Source organism: Scyliorhinus canicula, chromosome 8 (genome assembly GCF_902713615.1).
Source record: "Scyliorhinus canicula chromosome 8, sScyCan1.1, whole genome shotgun sequence".
In the NCBI taxonomy this organism is placed as follows: Eukaryota; Metazoa; Chordata; class Chondrichthyes; order Carcharhiniformes; family Scyliorhinidae; genus Scyliorhinus; species Scyliorhinus canicula.
Genome location: NC_052153.1, coordinates 80,057,613 through 80,080,546, shown reverse-complemented (window position 1 = coordinate 80,080,546; position 22,934 = coordinate 80,057,613). Strand labels below are relative to the sequence as shown.

The window sequence follows — 22,934 nt, the reverse complement described above, 5'->3', positions numbered from 1 at the left end:
AAAAAAAATGCATTCAGGAGAGCTTTTTATGCCAGTACGTAAAATGGCCTACAAGACAGGGGGTGGTGCTAGGCCTAGTTTTATGGAATGAAGCCGGGCAAGTGGTTGAAGTTTCAGTGGGGGAGCATTTTGCTGACAGTGACCATAACTCAGCAGGATTTTTTTTTTCATTTAGAGTACCCAATTCATTTTTTCCAATTAATGGGCAATTTAGCATGGCCAATCCACCTAGCCCGCACATCTTTTAGGTTGTGGGGGTGAAACCCACGCAAACACAGTGAGAATGTGCAAACTCCACATGGACAGTGTCCCAGAGTCTGGGATCTCGGCGCCGTGAGGCTGCAGGGCTAACCCACTGCGCCACCGTGCTGCCCACTCAGTAGGATTTATGGTAGCTATAGAAACGGGCAAAGATGGACCGGAAATAAAAGTTCTGAATTGGGGAAGGTCAATTTTAAAAGGAAGGATAAGACAGGATCTGGCCGAAGTCGACTGGGAGCAGCTACTTGTAGGGAAATCTATATCAGAGAGCAGTAGGATTCATTCAAAAAGAAAATAGAGGGCTCACAGGACTAACATGTTCCCCTGAAAGTGAAGGGTGGGAGCAACAAGTCCAGAGAACCCTGGATAATAATTTTTATTAATGTCACAAGTAGGCTTACATTAACACTGCAATTAAGTTACTGTGAAAATCCCCTAGTCGCCACATTCCATCGCCTGTTTGGGTACACTGAGGGAGAATTCAGAATGTCCAATTCACCTAACAAGCACAGCTTTCGGGACTTGTGAGAGGAAACCAAGGCACCCGGAGGAAACCCACGCAGACACGGGGAGAACACACAGACTCCGCAGAGACGGTGACCCAAGCGGGAATCGAACCTGGAACCCTGGCGCTGTGCAGCAACAGTGCTAACCACTGTGCTAGCATGGATATCCAAGATTGGATTAGGAAAGAAAGGGAGGCTTGTGGCAGCCACCGAGGGCTCAAAACAGCGGAAGCTCTACAAGAATAAAGAGAGTGCAGGGGTTACTGATAAAAGAAATTAGGAGAACAAAAAGGAGGCATGACAAAACACTCACGGGTAAAATAAAGTAAAATCCAAAGCTATTTTATATATATAAATATATTAAGGGCACGAGGATGGCCAGGGAAAGAGTAGGTCCCATTAGGGACCAACTTGGCAATATGTGTGACTAATGTACATATAAACTGAGGTCCCACTGTTTCTGCACCTCCTTTAGAGTTTCTCCCTTTATTTTATACTCCCTCCATATTCTTCCTGCCAAAATGAATCACCTCACATTGAATTTCACCTGCCAGCTGTCTACCAATCCACCAACATGTCTATGTCCTTTTGAATTCAAGACTATCCTCATTACAGTTGACAATGGGCGCAGTCTAACCAAACAAAATCAGAGTCCGTTCTGGGCAGGATTAGCAGGGTTGTTCCCGAAACTTTCTAATGGCACTCTGTTGTTATTTTGGGACCCAACGGGGAACGCCCCCAAGGCCGCATTTCAGCATCATTCCCTACACTGAGAAGCTCCGTTGAGCGGAGCTCCTGAGTGCAGGAAGCAATCGGAATGTCACTTTTAAATGGCACCCCAATCTCCCGACACACGACATGACCCCAGGACCCCCTAATGGTCCGAGGGGTCCCCACCTCACATGGACAGGGCACCACGACTTGGGCAAAATGCCAATCAAACCTTAGCTCCCTGGCAGTATAATAATAATTAAATAATCTTTATTGTCACAAGTAGGCTTACATTACAATGAAGTTACTGTGAAAAGCCCCTCGTTGCCACATTTCGGCGCCTGTTCAGGTACACAGAGGGAGAATTTAGAATGTCCAAATTACCTAATAAGCATGTCTGTCGGGACCAGTGAGAGGATACCGGAGCATCCGGAGGAAACCCACGCAGACCCGGGGAGAATGTGCAGACGCCGCACAGACAGTGACCCACCAGGAATCGAACCTGGGATCCCAGGCTGCCACTGCAGGGTGCAGGCTGGCAGTGCCAAGGTGTCTGGATAGCACCAGTAGTGCGAGAGTGCCACCCTGACCGGAGGTCTCCGATCGTCTGGGAAATCCCCTCCCACCCACCCCACCCCCCAAATACCATGCTGCCTGGTCCCCGTTTGTGCTGAATGGCACCCAGCTGGGGTCTCCTTGGCGAGGCCCATAGATGCCAGGTGGCCGTTTGATCTGGTGTCAGCGCCCTGAAGTGTGTTTCCAAACTCACTTAGGCATGCTAGACTGTGTCCTGCCCATTGCGCCATTGGGAATCCTGGGGGTGGCCTCTCCTGGGATCTACTAGCTGCGTCCCACTCTGATTCCCCCAGACTGCGCCCAAAATGTTTCCAACCTTGGTATCATCTTCAAATCTTGAAACCATGCCCAGAACACCATAGTCTATGTCATTAATATATATCAGGAAGAGGAAGGGTCCCAACACTCAACCTGGAGATCTCCACTACAAGCTTTCCTCCAATTTGAAAAACTAGCATTTATCACTATTCTCTCTTTCCGCTCACTCAAACAATTTCTTAGCCAAGTGCCTACTTTACCTTTTGTTTGAAGGCTATAATTTTGCTCATAGGTCTGATATGTGGCATTGTATCAAATGCCTTTTGAAAATGTATATATACCGAATCAACAACATTGCTCGTATCAACTTTCTCTGTTACCTCCTCAAAACTCTCGAGCAAGTTAATTTTCCCTTAATGTTTAAAAATAAATTTAGAGTACTCAATTCATATTTTCCAATTAGGGGCAATTTAGCGTGGCCAATCCACCTACCCTGAACATCTTTTGAGTTATGGGGATGAAACCCAAGCAAACACGGGGAGAATGTGCAAACTCCTCACGGACAGTGACCCAGAGCCGGAATCGAACCTGGGACCTCGACGCCGTGAGGCAGCTGTGCTAATCACTGTACCGCCATGCTGCCCATGCCTCTGCAATTTCCACTCTTGCTTCCCTCCATACCCTTGAATGCATCACACCCAGTACTGGTATCTTATTAATTTTAAGTAAAGATAGCGTATCCAATACTTCCCTTTTTCAATTGTAAATTGCCTGAATGTACCTCCTCTCTCACCTCGACCTGGGTAGCATCTTCTCACTCTGCAATGACAAACGCAAAATCCTAGTTTAACTAAGTCCCCCCATTATCCCTAATTGACCCTGCTCTTTCTTTTATCACACATTTATTATTCATATGCTCACAGAAGACCTTGGGATTCCCTTTTATGTTATTAATTGGTAAACATTGTTAAGTTATGTTAGTTATTCCATCTAGGCTATAAGCCAAATTGATGTCACCAAAGAACCTTGGATCATTTCATGTCACCACTTCACAAGACCACAGTCAGGCTGGATTCTCTGTTTCAGAGACTAAATGCCGATGCCAGGACTGAATCGGTGGTGTTCTATGACCACTGAATCGGCGCCAGTCCTTAGCAATCCGTTAATGGGCTAGCACTGGTGTCACATGGAATTAGCGCAATTCCAATGAAAAACGGTGTCTGATTTGCCAGGGTCTATTTTGGCACTCGAGAGGCTGACAAGGTGCACCCGCAGATAAAGCACTCCACTCCCCACACACACTCATCTCAGCCAACAAGATAGCAGCCTAAAGAGCGGCACCCTGGTTCACAGACGTGAAACTCGAGACCCTGATGGATGTCGCGGGGAGAGGCAGGGCACCCTGTTCTCTGGGTGGGACACACTGCCACGCACTGCCATACACCTACACCGGGTCTGGGCGAAGCTGCACGACCTCCTCAGGGCAGCCAGGGTGAGTAACCAGCACCGTCCCCCTGGCACCAACCCCTGCCCCATACACCCGTAACCCCCCTCCGCCGGAGGGCGGCTGAACACTGCCCGCCGGCAGACGGCTCACACTCACCCTGCCCCACATCCCAGCACCCATACCACTCACCATGGCTGGGTGCTCTGTTCACAAAGATCACCAACTGCCCACCCCTGTGCTTCCTGCGTCCGATGGACTAACATTGTGCATTTTCTGTTTCCACCCCCACCACTACAGCATCTGCAGTAATTTGCTTTTATCATACGTCATGTCTTGTGTCTTGCAGGATCACCTGGCAATGAGGCGGTGTCCCTCGTCCCCAGCCACAACTACAGGACACGTCCAGCGAGGAGGCAGCAACGGACAGCGATGCAAACCCCCAAATGGAAGCCCACGACAACCCGAGGCACCAGTTCAGGAACGACACCAACCTCCTGTCACAGCTGTCTCCAAAACCCAAAACTCTAAAATCCTACAAAGTACAAACCATTTTACTAGATTTTACCCATTCCCTGTGCTTTGAACGCGCTTTGTAATTTAAAAATACGTACATTTTGATTGATTCTAAATATCCTGGTGAATAACTAAACTTTTACTATCATGTAATAACTAGTGTATCTTTAAACATCAAAAACTAAATGGTAGAATATTACATGTAAAAGCACATCTGTACTGTAGTTATGAGTTATTCCAGTGAACCCACCAGAATTCTATTACTTAGAAAGGAGCCATTTTCTATAATCTTGTTTTGTATTACAAAATAATCAGTAATCAAATTTAATATGTAATGTATTAATATCCAATAATTTAATATTCAAAATACTGCTAATGTATAAGATATTTAGTGTGATACTGAGCTAGAGTCCAACAAGTCTCATCCTGCCCTTTCCTCTGAATGTGCTGAGCTAAGTTAATGAGACGTCTATTGTCCCTTTTGGCTCTACTCAGGGGCAGAGGAGGAAAAAAAAAGAGGCTTTTTGCATCAGATTGCCTTCCAGTAAACTGTTGAAGGTTATATTGGGCAGCACGGTAGCACAGTGCGTAGAACTGTTGCTTCACCGCTCCAGGGTCCCAGGTTCAATTCCTGGCTTGGGTCACTGTCTGTGTGGAGTCTGCACGTTCTCCCTGTGTCTGTTTCCTCCGGTTTCCTCCTGAAAGACGTGCTGTTAGGTAAATTGGACGTTCTGAATTCTCCCTCAGTGTACCCGAACAGGCGCCGGAATGTGGCGACTAGGGGCTTTTCACAGTAACTTCATTGCAGTGTTAACATAAGCCTACTTGTGACAATAAAGATTAATTATTATACGTGGTAATGCAATGACAGGATAAAGTGGCTGTGTTTCCCCTGCTTTTAAATTCCTCGTCAATATTTACAGCCCAGCTCAGGTTTGTATGTATGCTCAAAACCCTGCCTCTTGATAGGTAGCAAGCTGGGGGGGGGGGGGAGAAACAAGAGAGCATAACTTAAGAACTATTTGTTACTTCTTAATCAAGTATAGTAAGAAGTAATCAAGTAGTTATTCCTTAATCCAATCTGCATTTTATGCTTGATCAGCGTGCAGACTCACTCCTCCAGCCCTGGGAATACTGCTGATCACATGCCGACAACGCCAGGCTCAGCTCAAGCTCACTCAGCATTGTCATGTGAACTCTGCAGCTCGTGACTGGAATATGCTTGACGTGTTCGCACGTCCCAGCCAATCGGCGTCGGGATGGACGGTGCGGCCATGACGCCCTCTATAAAAGGAGGAGGCGCTCGCGAGTAATTTGGAAGGTGGCCTGGAGCTGTGGGAGGGTAGACTGTAACAGAGAGGAGCGCACCAGCCTTAAACTGCTGCTCCACATTAACTCTCCTCAAACCCTTTTACTGAGAAAGGTGAGAAAATCCTTCTTGCATTTTGATTGAATTGATCTCAGTTAGCTGTTTGCTCGGATGTTTGAAAATCCGTTGGTTTTGGAACAGCTGAAGATGGGGATGGCGAGGGTTGTTGTGATAAATCTGCTGCTAAATAAAACATTTTTGCTGGAAATTCTTCGGCCGCGCTGTGACCTAAACGGATTTAATCGAATGTCTACCAGCCTCCTCCCCCGAAACGCCAGTTCATTTGGCTGTGAAAGCACGTCTTGGTTTGGTAATGCTCTGAATAACAGACTGATTGAGGGGGTTCCGGGCAGATTTCCAGCAATCCTGATGAAACGCTGCAGTCGGTTTCCAGGCACAGCTTCCATGTGACTCATGGAATTGTTCATTCGTATAATCCGGGGCTGAGAAACCCTGACCTGCAATTAACTAGTTTTATCTTGGTTATAGTGAAACGGTTAATAGATTGAATTCCCTGACAGACGTGGCAAACTACTTAATCCCCTGTTGAACAAACATTCCCGGATTGTTATCGAGCAATTAACCAATCTTAAATGCGTGTTTTTCTTTTTCAGCAGTGTATGTTTGTATACTCCGAATATAACGTGTTGTGTTTTTTATCGGGGTGAGGGAGAGAAACATGTAAATCTGCACCGATTGCAGTCGATTGAACTTTGTTCTTCGTTGCCCAGGATGAAGACTTTGTGTGTAATTTCTTTCTGCCTGGTCGGAGTCTTTGCGGCCCCAGGATTAGATCCAGAATTGGATGAGCCCTGGAAGCAGTGGAAGAGCTGGCATCACAAAAGTTATGTGCAGGTAATGTGCTTATGATAAATTGTTGTCTCATTTTATACTTTGGTGAATTTCCATCCATGTCAGTCACAAATGTGATTGTGCCAACGGTAAAACTATTTCTCCTTGTTTTTCTCAAGTCTGCAGCCTTTGCATTATGGACCGCACCCTCCTAGCAGTGACTAACCATAATTGTCCAGCTGGGTGAGACTGCTTTCCACTGTTCCTGGCTATCTTTAAATTTAGAGTACCCAATTTTTTCCCCTCCAATTTAGTGTGGCCACTCTACCTAACCTGCACATCTTTTGGGTTGTGGGGGTGAAACCCACACCGATATGGGGAAAATGTGCAAACTCCACACTGACAGTGACCCAGGGCTGAGATTTGAACTGGGTCCTCAGTGCTGCAGTCTCAGTGCTAACCACTGTGCCACATGCTGCCCTGTTCTTGGCTATCTAATTGTAACAAGATAGTTCTGTTGGTTCCCCAAGGTGAGATCTCAAAACAACACACCTTAGTTTCCACATTTATGCTAAGGACACCCAAGTCCATGTCGCCACCAGCTGTCTCAGCTTCTTGTGTTAATACTGACACTTTTTCAGGCAGTACAGTGGTGAAGCGGTTAGCACTGCTGCCTCACAGCACCGAGGTTCCAGATTCAATCCCGGCTCTGGGTCACTGACCGTATGGAATTTGTACGTTCTTTCTGTTTGCGTGGGTTTTGTCCCCACAACCCAAAGATGTGCAAGCTAGGTGGATTGACTCTTAAACTGCTAAAATTGACCCTTAATTGGAAAAATGAATTGGGTACTCTAAATGTGTTTTTTTTTTTTAAAAAAGTACTGACTTTCTCCAATCATGGGTAGGGTAAACAGTGATCATCCATTTAAATAACGCATTGGGAAAACCAAAGCCATTGTCTTGGGCTCCTGTCACCAGCTCTGTTCCCTAGCTGCTGACTCTCATCCTTCTGCCTGGCAACTATCTAAGGCAGAACCATCTGTGACCCTGAGATGAGTTTGTGACCACACCTACAATCTCGCTTCCACCTCGATCATCCCACAACTCCACCTCTGCTTCAGCTAATCTACAACCTTATCCATATCTGTGCTTTTGTTATTCTAGGCTTTTCATTCATAGGAACATAGAAATTAGGAGTGGATGTAGGCAATTCAGCCCTTCGAGCTTGCTCTGCCATTCCATCAGATCATGGCTGATCTCTTCCTGGTCTCAAATCCACCTCCCCACCTATTGCCCATATCCTGTTAACCTTTTTTAAAATCAAAAATATATCTATCTCGTTCTTGAAAACTTTAATGACTCTGATTTCACCACACAATGGGACAGCAAGTTCCGCAAATGCACCACCCTCTGCGAGAAGTAGTTCCTCATCTCCGTTCTAAATTTACTACATCTCAATCTATATCTGTGACCTCCTGTTTTTAGATTTCTCCACAAGGGGAACATTTGATCTATGTTTACTTTATCAATCCCATTTAGTATTTTATACACCTCGATCAGATACCATCTCATCCTTCTACTCCAGTGAGAAAAGCCCAAACTGTTTAATCTCCCTCTACGTTCACCCTTTCATCCCTGGATCTGGTGAACTGCCTCCAATGTTACCACATCCTTCCTCGAATAAGGAGACCAAAACTGGACAGAATACTCCAGATGTGGTCTCACCAACACCCTGTACAATTGCAGCAATACTTCTCTACTTTTATACTTACAAAAATGCTAATATTCCATTTGCCTATTTAATTCCATGTTGTATCTGCGTACCGACTTTCTGCGATTCGTGAAGACGCCCAGATCTTTAATCCAATCTGTGTCATTTTACCTTGCTTTTTTTTTTTTGGGCCAAAATGGATAACCTCACAATTATCTACGTTAAGTTTTGGTCCAGTATCCTAGCCAAATCTTAACTCCTCTTTACTGCCTGCTTTCCCACCTATTTTAGTATCATCTGCAAATTTTGTTGTATTACACTCTGGCCCTGTTTGTCCCTACATGCAGATCATTTGTATAAATTGTGAATAGTTGAGTTCTGAGGACTGACCCCTGCGGCACCCCGCTAGTTGCCGTTCGCCTGCCATAAGGACCCATTTATCCCGACCCTCTGCTTTCTGTCAGTCAGCCAATCCTCTATTCAATCTAGTACTCTACCCCCAAATCCCCTTTGATCTCACCTTCTAGAACATAGAACAGCACAGAACAGGCCCTTCGGCCCTCAATGTTGTGCCGAGCCATGATCACCCTACTCAAACCCACGTATCCACCCTATACCTGTAACCCAACAACCCCCCCCTTAACCTTACTTTTTATTAGGACACTACGGGCAATTTAGCATGGCCAATCCACCTAACCCGCACATCTTTGGACTGTGGGAGGAAACCGGAGCACCCGGAGGAAACCCACGCACACAGGGCGAGGACGTGCAGACTCCACACAGACAGTGACCCAGCCGGGAATCGAACCTGGGACCCTGGAGCTGTGAAGCATTTATGCTAACCACCATGCTACCCTGCTGCCCCTAGGATCAGTCTGGATCAGTCTTTTATGCGGCACCTTATCAAATGCCTTCATCAACCGGTTCCCCATGCTGGTTACATCCCCAAAGAACTCAGCAAGTTTGTCAAGCATTACTTGCCCATCATAAAACTATCTCACTGTGGTGGATTGAGTTTTGTCTTTACAAATGTTCAGTCATCTCTTTTTAATGAGTTGAGGTCAAGCTGACTGGTCTATAGTTTGCTACTTTTTGCCTGTCTCCCTTTTTTAGAATAGGGGCATCACATTAGCATATTTCAGAATTCCCTGGATTGGAAACATCACAAACGATGCAACCACCTTAATACCCAGTCAGGTCCCGTACACTTACCTGCCCTTAATCCCATCAGTTCATCTAATACCTTCTAGTGATGGTTATTGCATCTAATTCCTCTGCTTTAACTGTATTGTTTGGAATTTATTCTACTGGGAAGACAGGCAAAATACCGGTTCAGTGCTTCTGCCATCTCTTCCCACCAGTATCGTCCTCCTAAAGGGTGAACATTTACTTTGTAATGGAAGCTTTTGGTATCAGTGGTTGTTTTCTGCTAGCTTCCTCTTGTAGAACAAAGAAAATTACAGCACAGGAACAGGCCCTTCGGCCCTCCCAGCCTGCGCCAATCCAGATCCTTCATCTAAACCTGTTGCCTATTTTCCAAGGTCTACTTCTCTCTGTTCCCCACCCGTTCATGTATCTGTCTAGATGCATCTTAAATGATGCTATCGTGCCCACCTCTACCACCTCTGCTGGCAAAGTATTCCAGGCACCCACCACCCTCTGTGTATATAAAAAAAAAACAAAACACCCTTAAACTCCCCCCCCCCTCACCTTGAAATCGTGACTCCTTGTTATTGTATTGCAACTGAACTCTTTTTTTTTTAATCAGCCTTTTTCTTTTATTAGCCTGTTGCTGAACTTTATAGTTCTTCCCAACCCTCCAGCTTGCCACTAGCTTTTGCAGTATGGTGTGCCCTAGTTTTTGTCTGTGCCTTGACGTCTTTGTTTAGCCATGGAACATTTTTCTCCCTTTTTTTTTTACAATTCCGCTTCTCTCAGGAATATGCTTTAGTGGTATTTAATATCTTCCCTGAACATCTGCTTTTCTCAACTGTCCTACCATTATCTTTCCTCAGTCTACTTGGGCTTCCCTCAGGTCTGTATAATTACCTCCGCCCAGTATTAATATCGGGGAGATATTAAGTACCACTAAAGCATATTCCTCTGCCCAACACTAGTATGGCGCACTTTAAAAAAAATTCTTTTCTTTTTTTTATCTCACTAAATCTGAATTACAGCTGACCAGTCTCATGTTTTACCCTCCATAAATTTGAGGTCATCCCAAATTTTGGTGCACCATACCAGTGTTTGCTGACCTATGTTGCCTCCCAATCAAGCATTCTTTTAATTCTTATATCCTTATTTTCAAATCTTTCCAAGACGTTGTGCCTCTTTCCCTCTGCCATCTTCCAAATCCACAACCCTTGTATTTGCACTCTGATTCGCACTCTTGTTCTGACCTCATGAGCAACCTGATTTTAATAACTCCACCACTGGCTGTGTCTTCAACTACCAATGTCTAAAGCTCTGACATGCCTTTCTTGCTTCTACCTTGCTTTCCTCCTTTTTAAGGTATTCCTTAACCCTCGTTCTTAGACCAAATGTGTGTCCACCTGCCTTAATATCTTCCTCTGTGGCTTGTGGGGAGCCTTTTGCTTTATTCCTGTGAAGCACTATGTGCTGGTTTCTGATGACTGTCTTGTATAAATACAAGGTGTTGTGGTGGAGATTTTTGTAATACTGTCTTTCAGAAAGAAGAAGGTTGGAGGCGAATGGTGTGGGAAAAGAACCTTCGAAAAATTGAACTTCACAACTTGGAACACTCTCTTGGAAAACATTCATTCAAAATGGGAATGAACCACTTTGGAGACCAGGTGGGTGGTTAAGCATTCTGTTAGACATGTTCGGGAGGCATGTGGAAATAAATCCGATAGTTACTGTAAAATAAAGCTAATCTTAAATTTGTTAAGAGTATTCTGTAACAAACTTTGAATTGGAAACATAGCTATGTCGGGTGTGATTTGTCGACTTGCATCCATTTTTTTTTGAGTGAAATGTGCTCTTAGTCTATTAAGTAAGAGTTAAGAACAAATAGTGCATGCAGTGCTTTCTCAAACAATAACTGCTGACTCATGTTAACCTGACATTTCTTGAGATAATAGCACGTTTTGTACTTGTAGACAAATGAAGAATTTAGACAGCTTATGAATGGATACAAGTTGAAACGAACTGTAAAGAAGGCTCAAGGCTCTTTATTTTTGGAGCCCAACTTTCTAGTGGTGCCAAGGAAGGTTGATTGGCGTGAACGTGGATATGTCACTCCAGTTAAAGACCAGGTACATAATTATGAACAATACACACAAAATACAATTATGCCTACAAACTAAAAGCAATATAAAACATTTTATTTTTATTTACAGGGGCAATGTGGCTCATGTTGGGCATTTAGTACCACAGGAGCCCTTGAAGGTCAACACTTTAGAAAGACTGGTAAGCTGGTCTCACTCAGTGAGCAGAATCTTGTAGATTGTTCTAAACCGGAGGGAAATGAAGGATGTAATGGTGGACTGATGGACCAGGCATTCCAGTACGTGCGAGATAATGGTGGAATTGACTCTGAAGAATCCTATCCTTATCTTGGAACGGTAATTTGAAACTTGCAATTTGCCAACTTCCAGATTTTTGACTGGTGTATTCTTTTCTTTTTAAAAAAAGTTTAAATTTTGTCTGTTTATACAAAAATACTAACAACAGTAAACTTAAAGAAAACACTGCTAATCTACGCAACCCTGCCCCTCCCCTTTGAAAGAAACCTTTGCACGCACTATCCCTCTCGCAGCTAACTGACCAATTCCTTGGAATACAATATTAACGGTTACCCACTCCAGTACAACCATCAATTGACCCCCTCATAGTGTGCTTGTCCTTTTCGAGAACCCCCAGATAGAGACAGCTAGTCCCCCAACCCTTTTTTTTTCCCTTTTTGTTAAATTTGGAGTACCCAATTAAGGGACAATTTGGCATGGCCAGTCCACCTAACCGGCACACCTTTTGTGTTGTGGGGCTGAAACCCACTCCGCCACGGAGAATGTGCAAACTCCACGCTGACAGTTTGGACTTGGATTTTTGTTTATTAGAACATAGAACGGGGCAGCACTGTGGCGCAGTGGGTTAGCGCTGTGGCCTCACGGCGCCGAGGTCCCAGGTTCGATCCCGGCTCTGGGTCACTGTCCGTGTGGAGTTTGCACATTCTCCCCGTGTTTGCGTGGGTTTCACCCCCACAACCCAAAGATGTGCAGGGTAGGTGGATTGGCCAGGCTAAATTGCCCCTTAATTGGAAAAAATGAATTGGGTACTCTAAATTTAAAAAAAAAAAAAAAATTAGAACATAGAACAGAACAGGCCCTTCGGCCCTCTATGTTGTGCCAAGCAATAATCACCGTACTCAAACCCATGTATCCACCCTGTACCCGTAACCCAACAACCCCCCCCCCTTAACATTACTTTTTAGGACACTACGGGCAATTTAGCATGGCCAATCCACCTAACCCGTACATCTTTGGACTGTGGGAGGAAACCCACGCACGCACTGGGAGGACGTGCAGACTCTGCACAGACAGTGACCCAGCCGGGAATCGAACCTGGGACCCTGGAGCTGTGAAGCATTTGTGCTAACCACCATGCTACCGTGTCAAGTATTTTTTTCTGCGAGCAGCTCAACAGATCATTAAGTACATGAAAATAAAATAAATAATTGGGCAAGGTACACAATGTAACTACATAAACACTGGCATCGGGTGAAGCATACATGGGTGTAGCATTAGATGTCAGTCCATAAGAGGGTCATTTAAGAGTCTGGTAACAGTGGAGAAGAAGCTGTTTGTGCGTGTTCTCAGACTTCTGTATCTCCTGCCCGATGGAAGAGTGAGTAAGCCGGGTGGAAGGGGTCTTTGATTATGCTGCCCAATTTTCCCCAGGCAGCAGGAGATGTAGATGGAGTCGATGGATGGGAGGCAGGTTTGTGTAATGGACTGGGCAGTGTTCACATGTTTTGAAGCTGCTAACCATCTTGCCTCTGCCTCCACCTCGGCCCAGTTGATGCTGACAAGGGTGTGTACAGTACTTTGCTTCCTGAAGTCCATGACCAGCTCTTTAGTTTTGCTGACATTGAGGGAGAGATTGTTGTTGCTGCACTACTCTCCTAGGTTCTTAAACTCCCTCATGTACTCGTTTGAGATCTGGCCCACTGGTCGTATCGTCAGCAAACTTGTAGATGGAGTTGGTACCAAATTTTGCAGGGAGTATAGTAGGGGGCTAAATATGCAGCCTTGCAGGGGCCAAGTACGTAGCCTTGTGGGGCCATGGTATTGAGGACTATTGTGGAGGAGGTGTTGTTTATTCTTACTGATTGTGGTCTGTGGGTCAGAAAGTAGAGGATCCAGTTGCAGATTGAGGCTCCAAGTCCTAGGTTTTGGAGCTTTGATGTGAGCTTGGTTGGGATTCTGGTGTTTAGGGCAGAGATGTAGTCAATAAATGAGAGTCTGATGTAGGAGTCCTTGTTGTCGAGATGCTCTCGGGATGTGTAGGGCCAGGGAGATGGTGTCTGCTTGTGAACTGGTTGCGGTGGTATGCGAATTGCAATGGATCAAGACATTCTGGGAGGAAGGTGAGGTGCTTCGTGACCAACCTCTCGAAGCACTTCATTACGACTGAAGTCGGGGCCACCGGACAGTAGTCATTGAGGCACGTTGCCTGGTTCTTTGGCACCGGTATGATCGTGGTTTTGAAGCAGGTGGGTACAGAGTGGAGTAGGGACAGATTAAAGATGTCCGTGAACACTGCTGCCATCTGGTCCGCACAAGCTCCGAGTTCACGACCAGGAATACCATCCGGACCCGTCTCCTTCCGAGGGTTCACTTTCAGGAAAGCCGATCTGACTTTGGAAGCTGTGGATGTGTTATGGGCTGCTGGGGCACTCGAAAGTGGATCGTTGGTTTCCTCCTCGAACTGAGCATAGAATACATCGAGTTCATTGGGGCAGGGTGCACTGCTGTCGGAGATACTGCTAGGCTTCACTTTGTAGCCCATTATGTTTCGGCCTTGCCATAACTACAGTAGTCCCCCTTTATAACGCGAGCCGCGGATATCCACGATGGGGGTTTTAAATTTATTTTAAAATCTATGCTAGCGCTTCCCATTGTGAGTCTACGGGGGGCGGGGGGAGAGGTCAGACCCTCGTAGACTCACAATGGGAAGCGCTAGCATAGATTTTTAAATAAATTTAAAACCCCCATCGTGGATCTAATTAAAACAGTGTCAATTTCAGCGGCCGGCTCACTTTGATCCGGAGAGGGAAGCTGCTCTCTCACTGAAACAATCAGCCGGCCGCTGAAATTGACACTGCTGGCTGCTCTCTCCCTCCAATCAGCACCCCAGCAGCCACGGCCTGCACCCCAGCTACAGAGGGGAGGGGCGATGTGAGACCATGCTGGTCTTGCAGAGGCCCGTATGACCCCCTCCTGTGTTCTCTGCTCTCTCCCTCCAATCAGCCGGCAGTGTCAATTTCAGCGGCCGGCTCACTTTGATCCGGAGAGGGAAGCTGCTCTCACTGAAACAATCAGCCGGCTGCTGAAGTTGACACTGCCGGCTGCTCTCTCCCTCCAATCAGAAACATTAAAACTTAAAAGTTGGATTGGAGGGAGAGAGCAGCCGGCAGTGTCAATTTCAGCGGCCGGCTGATTGTTTCAGTGAGAGAGCAGCTTCCCTCTCCGGATCAAAGTGAGCCGGCCGCTGAAATTGACACAACTGACAGTTGGGGTCCATAAGCCCCCCCGCGGTATATCGTGAACCGCGGTATTGTGGAGCACGGTATAACGGGGGACTACTGTACCAAAGTCTGTAACACTAGTCTGTGACTCTGGCATGGTCTGATATTCTCGTGGCATCTCCGATGGTTTTGCAGAGTTTGTACCTGGATTTATTGTCGGCTGAATTGAATGCCTCAGACTTGTCCTTCAGTAGGGAGTCAATCTCTCGATTTGAGCCATGGTTTCCGGTTGGGGAATGTAAGTACTACTTTTCTTTGCAACACAGTCGACCACACATTTGCTGACGAAGTCTGTGACGGTGGTGGCATACCTATTTTAGGTTGGTCGCTGAGTTCTTAAATATGGACCAGTCCACTGTCTCTAAGCAGTCACGCAGGAGCTCTTCTGTTTCATCGGACCAGCACTTCATGACCACCTTAGCTGAGTTTCTGCTTGTATGCCGGGAGAAGAAGCACCGTCTTATGGTCTGATTTTCCAAATGCAGTCGGGGGGTGGGGGTGGAGGAGGAAATGGTAGGCGCCCTTTGATTTTTGAGTAACAATGGTCAAAGAGTGTTGTCTCCCCTGGTGGATGTGCTGGTGGAATTTTGGCAGTGCACTCTGAGGTTGACCTTGTTGAGTATCCAGCCACAATGAACAAGGCCTCCGGGTTTTGTAATTGTTGATAACTGTGTACAGTTTCCCCAGGTCCTTGGTGTTCTCCTTGTTGAAGGCTGCTTCTTTGCCTGCCCGGTCCCTATACCTTGGTAAATCCGTACTGTTTGTGTGCTTCCCAGTTAATATTGCAGTTCTTTGCCCTCTCCAGGACCCGCTCCTTGCTCCTGAAAACTGGAAGCCAATAATCACTGCCCTCATTTGGCCATGGCTTCCAGTGCTCTCGGATTGGGCCCAATGGTGACCTTGAAAGACTCCTTCAACTTTTCCTTGCTGATCTAACTGTCTGTCCAGCCCATCTTCTTCCTGAACACCTCTAGCTCCTGTGGCATAGTGTGTCTACTGAGTGGCGCAGTCACCGTCACCATCTTCGCTCCCATAGATTCCCTCGCAGGACTACCATTCTGGGATTTCTTTCCTGTGGACTTTTTCGATGAGACTTTCAACATCGCTCTGTCGACTAACAATTACCCAGTTTGACCAGCTGGGTTTAAATGCACAACCCCTGGAAAAAAGGGATTTCATGCAACTTGCTTTTCCATGACATCGCAGGTCCCCTGGTGTGTTCTTATCTTCATTTAATTTAAGACATCCCAAGGTGCTTCAAAGGAGCACTGCAGAACCACGTATGGTAACCAGCTGCATCGGCAGATATTGTCAGATAACCAGAAACTTGGTCAAACAGAGGTGTTTAAGGACTGTTTTAAAAGATGATGGGGAGGCAGAGAATGTATTCCAGAGCTTGGGTCCCAGCAAATTAAGGAATAAGAGGCCATGATTATGATATTTCGGATGGTTCTGAGGCTAGAGGGCACTCTAGATGGGAGGAGTGAGACCCATGAATTCTGAAATTAAGATGTTGCTTGACCCAAACCATAGATGAAGGGCAAGTTTATTTTTATTTTTTTATAAATGTCATTGAGTTGTGGCAGAGCTGGAAACCTGATTTTTGGATGGTTTTGAACATGGATTGTTGGGAAAGTTGGGCATGGTTTTGGGAAGTATCGAGACACTCATTTAATAATTTTCCACTTTCGTACAAATTAATGATTCTTGCCAAATATCTTATTTCTTCATTGCAATATTCATGGCAATGCAGCACATCTTTTGCAGCACATCTTTTTAAAAGAAAATATTTTGGGGTGTTATCTAAACAGATTAGCCGAACAAATGGAAGCACCAGAACCTAATGAGGTAGTATTTAAACAAAAACATTCATTCATTCATTCCCAAAAATGCTTCTTGCATCTGAGGTGAAATGACTCGAGATAATTGAATAAATGCAGACATTCACAATTCATTTATCTGTAGCCATCTATCATTTGGAAAAAAAATGATTTGTGAAAGTTTTTTTAAAAAATTTAGATTACCCAATTATTTTTTCCAATTAAGGGGCAATTTAGCATGGCCAATCCACCTAATCTGCACATTTTGGGTTGTGGGGGCGAAATCCCCGCAGACACGGGGAGAATGTGCAAACTCCACATGGACAGTGACCCAGAGCCGGGATCGAACCTGGGACCTCAGCGCCGTGAGGCAGCTTTGCTAACCACTAGGCCATCGTGCTGCCTGTGATTTGTGGAAGTTGATTGATTTTTTAAAAATTCTCTTGCCACAATTCTTTCTGTTTTCATTTTGAGGATAAACCGAAAATGGTGTGGGCGTCCTGTATGTCCTGTAACCATTCAGCTGGCTTCATAATGGTGTGCTTGACTGTAAAGTCTTGGTGAACATCGGAATGATCACTAAGCCGGGAAACACTTCCACTTAAAATGGTATTTATTAATGCCTATAGTGATGGAGAGGTTTGCTGTTAACTCTTGTTGAAATTCCTCAACACGACATGTGACAAAGGATACCTGTTTTAATCGCTTTCACTAGCAGGAGACTTCTGCTAGTAATTACCATATATGTAATCTTTTTTTCCTCGTTTCCCAGTGCTGGCGCCTCATCATTTTAAAATGAATATGGATGTTTTTGTGTTGTGACCTTTTTAACAGGATTCCTGTGTAGCTTTCCAGAATATTAGCAATGAGTAACAGTCTAGGGCAGCATGGTGGCACAGTGGTTAGTTCCTAGTTGGAAAAAGGTAACTTTAAGTTCGATCAGGTGATATACTGATGATGACATTGGCAGGCTATCAGTCAGTCCATTTTTACAGCCTGTTGAGTAAACACCTTTCCAGTAGTTCTTGTACCTTCATGATCTGCAAGCCTATCCTAAAAATACCACGTACCTCTGCTTACTGACAACTTGACCTAACATTGTTGTGAATTACCGTTCCCAACCTATAAAAATGAACTGCAAAAAGGAACTGTGCTCTCGTTCAGTTGTGGCGGCTGCCAAGGTGAACTTGGTCGTTTGGCAGTACAGAACTTGTATTGCTGAAAAATACATTTTGTCTAAAGTTATTTGCCTTGCACTTAGGACATTACAACATTGTCAATGTCAGGGGAAACAAACTTCCCCCTGATGTTGGTATTCTTACAATTCTAATGAATGCAAGATAAAAAGGTGTGTGGTTGAAAAAGATTAACTTTCTTGGCACAATTCCCTATTGTAGTTGGGTATCACAAGTGGATTCTAAAATCTTCTCTTTCTTGCCCTGATAGCAACTCTACTATTGAACTGATTTGTATCCATGCTTTTCCAGGCAATACTGGGAGGCTTGCTTGACTGGCTTCTTCCCTTCCTATCTCTGATAACTGAAATTGTTCAATTGCACTACTGCTGGGACTAGCCCTATCTCCAGCTTTGTGACAGCATGATGGTGAAATAATAGCCCTTTTTACAAGAGGTGGTGAATATTTCCCAAGGGGTTTTGCCTTGCTGGGTTGGGCAGCTCGATAGCGCAGTGATTAGTATTGTTGCTTCACAGCACCAGGGGCACTGTCTGTGTGGAGTTCTCCCTGTATCTGCGTAGGTTTCTTCGGGTGCTCCAGTTTCCTCCCACAAGTCCTGAAAGATGAGCTGTTGGGTAATTTGGACATTCGCCCTCTGTGTACCCGAACAGGTGCCGGAGTAAGGCGCCTAGTGGATTTTCAGTAACTTCATTGCAGTATTAATGTAAGCCTACTTGTGACACTAATAAAGAGTATCATTATTATTGTAGGTTGTTTTTCTCATTGTAAACAACTGTCATTTGAATCACTTAATTTATTTGATTTGTATACCACTTTGTTTCTATTCCAGGATGATCATCCTTGTCACTATGATCCCATGTACAATGCTGCTAATGATACTGGGTTTGTAGATATTCCCAGTGGTAAAGAGAGAGCTATGATGAAAGCTGTTGCTGCTGTTGGACCAGTTTCTGTAGCCATTGATGCGAGCCACCAGACATTCCAATTCTATGAATCTGGTAAGGATCTATTGAGCACTTGTCCTTTTTGGATTGTGAGGGCAGCACGGTGGCGCAGTGGGTTAGCCCTGCTGCCTCACGACGCTGAGGTCCCAGGTTCGATCCCAGCTCTGGGACACTGTCCGTGTGGAGTTTGCACATTCTCCCTGTGTTTGCGTGGGTTTCGCCCCCACAACCCAAAGATGTGTAGGCGAGGTGGATTGGCCATGCTAAATTGCCCCTTAATTGGAAAAATGAATTAGGTACTCTAAATTTATTTAAAAAAAAAAAAAAATTGGATTGTGACCGCTGAAAGACATCACCTAAATGATATGCATCAGGGTTTATCTGCCACAAAAAACAATACTACAGATGCTAGAATTTAAAATAAAACCATCTGAAATTAAAGCAATGCTGGAAATGCACAGCAGGTCTGGCAGCATCTGAGAGAGCGACTCTCACTCTCTACTCTCTCACCAGTATCTGCCTATCTGTACCCTTTGGGTATTCTACAATTTGTAAGTAGCTTACAGTGGGGAGCGAGCAAGCGTACACGAGCAGAAGATACATGGTTTTTTTTCCCCTTGGGTTGACTTGGACTCCAACAAAATCTGGTGTTTTTCATGGAATCATAGTGCAGTAAGAGGCCATTCGGCCCCTACCTAGGCCAATCCCCCACCCTATCCCCGTAATCCCACTCTGGGCAAATTAGCACGGCCAGTCCACTGAACCTGCAATCTTTTAGATTGTGGGAGGAAGCTGGAGCATACCCATGCAGACACAGGAGAATGTGGAAACTCCACAGTTACCTGAGATCGGAATCAAACCTGGATCTTTAGCGCTGTGAAGCAGCAATGCAAATCACTATGCTGTCGTGCCATCCACCTTAGTTGGTTGATGCTTGGATTAAATTTTTGAATGCCCAGAAATGAAGGTTTTTCAGAAGGAAGTAGATTTTTCTCATTTTTTTTAGCTTTTGAATTCAATGCGAGTTGATGGGCAGGAATGAAATGGGTTTCCCTTTATGTGGAAATAATACTTGCCTTGGCCGCATCCATATGGATGGCTTGAATTTTGTTTTAGACACACCCAGAACTGCAGTGGTAAGTAATTCCCACACCTCTCCTCTTGTCCTTTCTGTGGGGCTGATGAGTAGTTAGGTGTATTGTAGCTGCTGAGGAAGCCTAGTAACTTTCTTTTTGGTCCAGGTGTTGACACCAGTTCCAAGTGCTGCACTGACCATTTTCGAATTCAACATACAAACTAGGAGCAGGTGTGGGACATTTGAGCCTTCTCTGTCATACAATAAGGTTATAGCTGACCTGATTGTAATCTCAGCCCCACTTTTCTGCCTACCTCTGATTTTTAAAATATTTCACTCCTTGTTAATTTGCTCTTAATATTAAAAATACGCAAGATTCTGCTTCCTTTTTGAGGAAGAGTTTAACCACCCTGTCAATACTCCTCAGGATTTTAAATGTTTCAAATCATTTCACCTCTTGCTGTTCTAAACTCTAGTGAAACAAACTGAACCTCTGTAACCTTCCCTCATAAGCTGACTCACCCGTTCCTGGTATTTTTCTGGTAAACCTGTGAACTGTTTCTAATTTGTCTTTTTAATAAGGAGACAAATACTGTACACAATACTCCGGATGTGGTCTCACCAGTACCTTGGCAGCTGAATTGGCTTTTAAACAAACCAGGTTTTGGGCAAAATGGACACTGGAAATTAAACTGATACTGAACAGAAAACTATCGTCTTCCATGATTGTGATAGCTTGTTTTATGGTGAACTATTATGTTGAACCATTTTTGTTCTATCGAAAGGTATCTACTATGAAGCTGACTGTAGCTCCACAGATCTGGACCATGGTGTACTAGTAGTAGGATATGGCTTTGAAAAGGAAGATGTGGATGGAAAGAAATATTGGATTGTTAAAAACAGGTACTTATTCAATAAGTTTCAATTTTAACTCGTCTCTTGTGTGTGAACATTTTTTTACAGCACTTTCTTTTTTTTTTCTTAGCTGGAGTGACCAGTGGGGTGACCAAGGATTTGTAATGATGGCCAGAGATCGACACAACAATTGTGGGATTGCCACAGCATCTAGTTACCCTCTAGTATAACGGTTAAATTGCCTGATTCAAAACAAGTGTGCCATGGTATTCTGACCTGCATGGTCCCTCTGGACATGGAGGTGTTCTGTCATTCCCTGCAGGACTTCGAGTTTTCCTTTTATCAGAAGCTGTTCTGGTATTGCTGTTTGGGTTCTGTTGTCAAACTAGCAAAATCACAATTGATCTAAAACCTAGTTTGAATGGCCTAGTGGTTGTAACTACATAGATGTTGTTCTCAGCAACAACATTAAATATTGTTAGCTGTGAACTAGTATTTTAATGTTATAATACTTTTTTTAAATGAGCTGTTTTATGAAGTACTTGATGCCAAATTGATTTCTTCTACAGTAAAAGAAATGGTTCCACTTAACAAGTATTTTGCTTTACTGGTTTTAAACTGTGTAATTGCTGTGCAATACACTGTCACTTATGTTTACTCTTGTTATCATATACTTCCAAATCTATACCTTGAGTAACTGTCATGACTCGTATGTATTGTTCATGCTTAAGGAGTAATAAATATAACCAGTGGGATTTTTGATCCTTAACAAAAACATTCCATACTATTATGACTGCCTTGTAAATCTTTGCTCTCCATCATTGTTGTTTTTTTACATCTTGTCTTGTTACAACAGTACAGATCAGCTGATTTGTCGCACAGCATGCTGTCTACATGGTGTGTGCTATTGTGGTGTATGCTGCTGTTCACCATGACGGCTCTTTTTGCTTTCTGATATTTAAAAAAAATAAAAAAATTGTACCCAATTCATTTTTTTTCCAATTAAGGGCAACCTACACTAGGGCAGGATGGTGCCACAGTGGTTAGCACTGCTGTCTCACAGCGCCGAGGTCCCAGGTTTGATCCCAGCCCTGGGTCACTGTCTGTCTGGAGTTTCACATTCTCCGTGTCTGCGTGGGTTTCACCCCCCCCACAGCCCAAAGATGTGCAGGCTAGGTGGATTGGCCATGCTAAATTACCCTTAATAGGAAAAAATAAATTGGGGACACTAAATATATAAAAAAGAAAACAAAAAGGGCAACCTACCGGGCACATCTTTGGGTTGTGGGGGTGAAACCCACCCAAACACTGGAAGAATGTGCAAACTCCACGCAAACATGTGACTCCGAGCCGGGATCAAACCTAGGACCTTGGTGCCGTGAGGCAGCAATGCTAACCACTGCACCACCATGCTGCCCATTGCTTTCCAATATTATTCCTTTTCAAATTGCACCGAGCTAGATCACTGGCAGCAACATAGCTTGCACATTGCAAAGATTTTTTTCCCCCCTGAACTTGGGTTTATTTCTAATTTGAGATGTTCTTTTGTTCTAGAATTTCATCCGTTTATCAAAGCCCTTTCATTTCTTGGTGTGTTATGCTAATTGAGTTCTATACTCTAATTGCCATTTGTTTTAATTACAGTACCCCTTACAATTGTGGTGAAGCCCAGCAAGCCATTAACATGTTATGGCTAGGTTTTAATTACCGCTGTCTCTAGAATCCTTAAAACCTTCATTTCTGATCTTGGTTTCATATTTCTATTATTTTTATATAAATTTAGATTTTCCAATTAAGGGGCAATTTAGCGCAGCCAATCCACCTACTCTGCACATTTTTGGGTTGTGGGGGTGAAACGCATGCAGGCACATGGAGAATGTGCAAACTCCACACGGTCAGTGACCCAGAGCCGGGATTGAACCTGGGACCTCAGCACCGTGAGGCGGTTGTGCTAACCACTAGGCCACTTTATTAAATATTTTAGGGGACAATTTATTCATGCAAATCACCATGTTTTTTTGTGTTTTTAAAATACAATGAGGATAGTTTTAAGTGAAGTGTGGAGAGACTCTTAAATTGCTCTGTTACTTGTAAAGATTTTGTATTTGTTTTTTGAAATGACCACAGTTCTAG

The 22,934-nt window shown here is 44.4% G+C and overlaps 1 protein-coding gene across 1 annotated transcript; it reads left to right on the top strand.

The window, feature by feature from the left end:
- Positions 1-5,504: 5,504 nt before the first annotated feature.
- LOC119970348 (procathepsin L-like) lies at positions 5,505-21,586 on the top strand. The gene is made up of 8 exons (XM_038804811.1): positions 5,505-5,695; positions 6,373-6,496; positions 10,835-10,957; positions 11,264-11,419; positions 11,504-11,728; positions 18,757-18,925; positions 20,732-20,849; positions 20,932-21,586. Exons 2-8 carry the CDS (start codon positions 6,374-6,376, stop codon positions 21,029-21,031), a joined length of 1,014 nt encoding a protein of 337 aa, XP_038660739.1. The 5' UTR covers positions 5,505-5,695; position 6,373; the 3' UTR covers positions 21,032-21,586.
- Positions 21,587-22,934: the final 1,348 nt, after the last annotated feature.

What these genes read in the sequence shown, in the direction of transcription:
- LOC119970348 (XM_038804811.1), top strand. Translation starts at nt 6,374, where the DNA reads ATGAAGACTTTGTGTGTAATTTCTTTCTGCCTGGTCGGAGTCTTTGCG. An exon ending in ATTCCAATTCTATGAATCTG is followed by an intron (nt 18,926 to 20,731) that starts GTAAGGATCTAT and finishes TTCTATCGAAAG; the next exon opens with GTATCTACTATGAAGCTGAC. An exon ending in TATTGGATTGTTAAAAACAG is followed by an intron (nt 20,850 to 20,931) that starts GTACTTATTCAA and finishes TTTTTTTCTTAG; the next exon opens with CTGGAGTGACCAGTGGGGTG.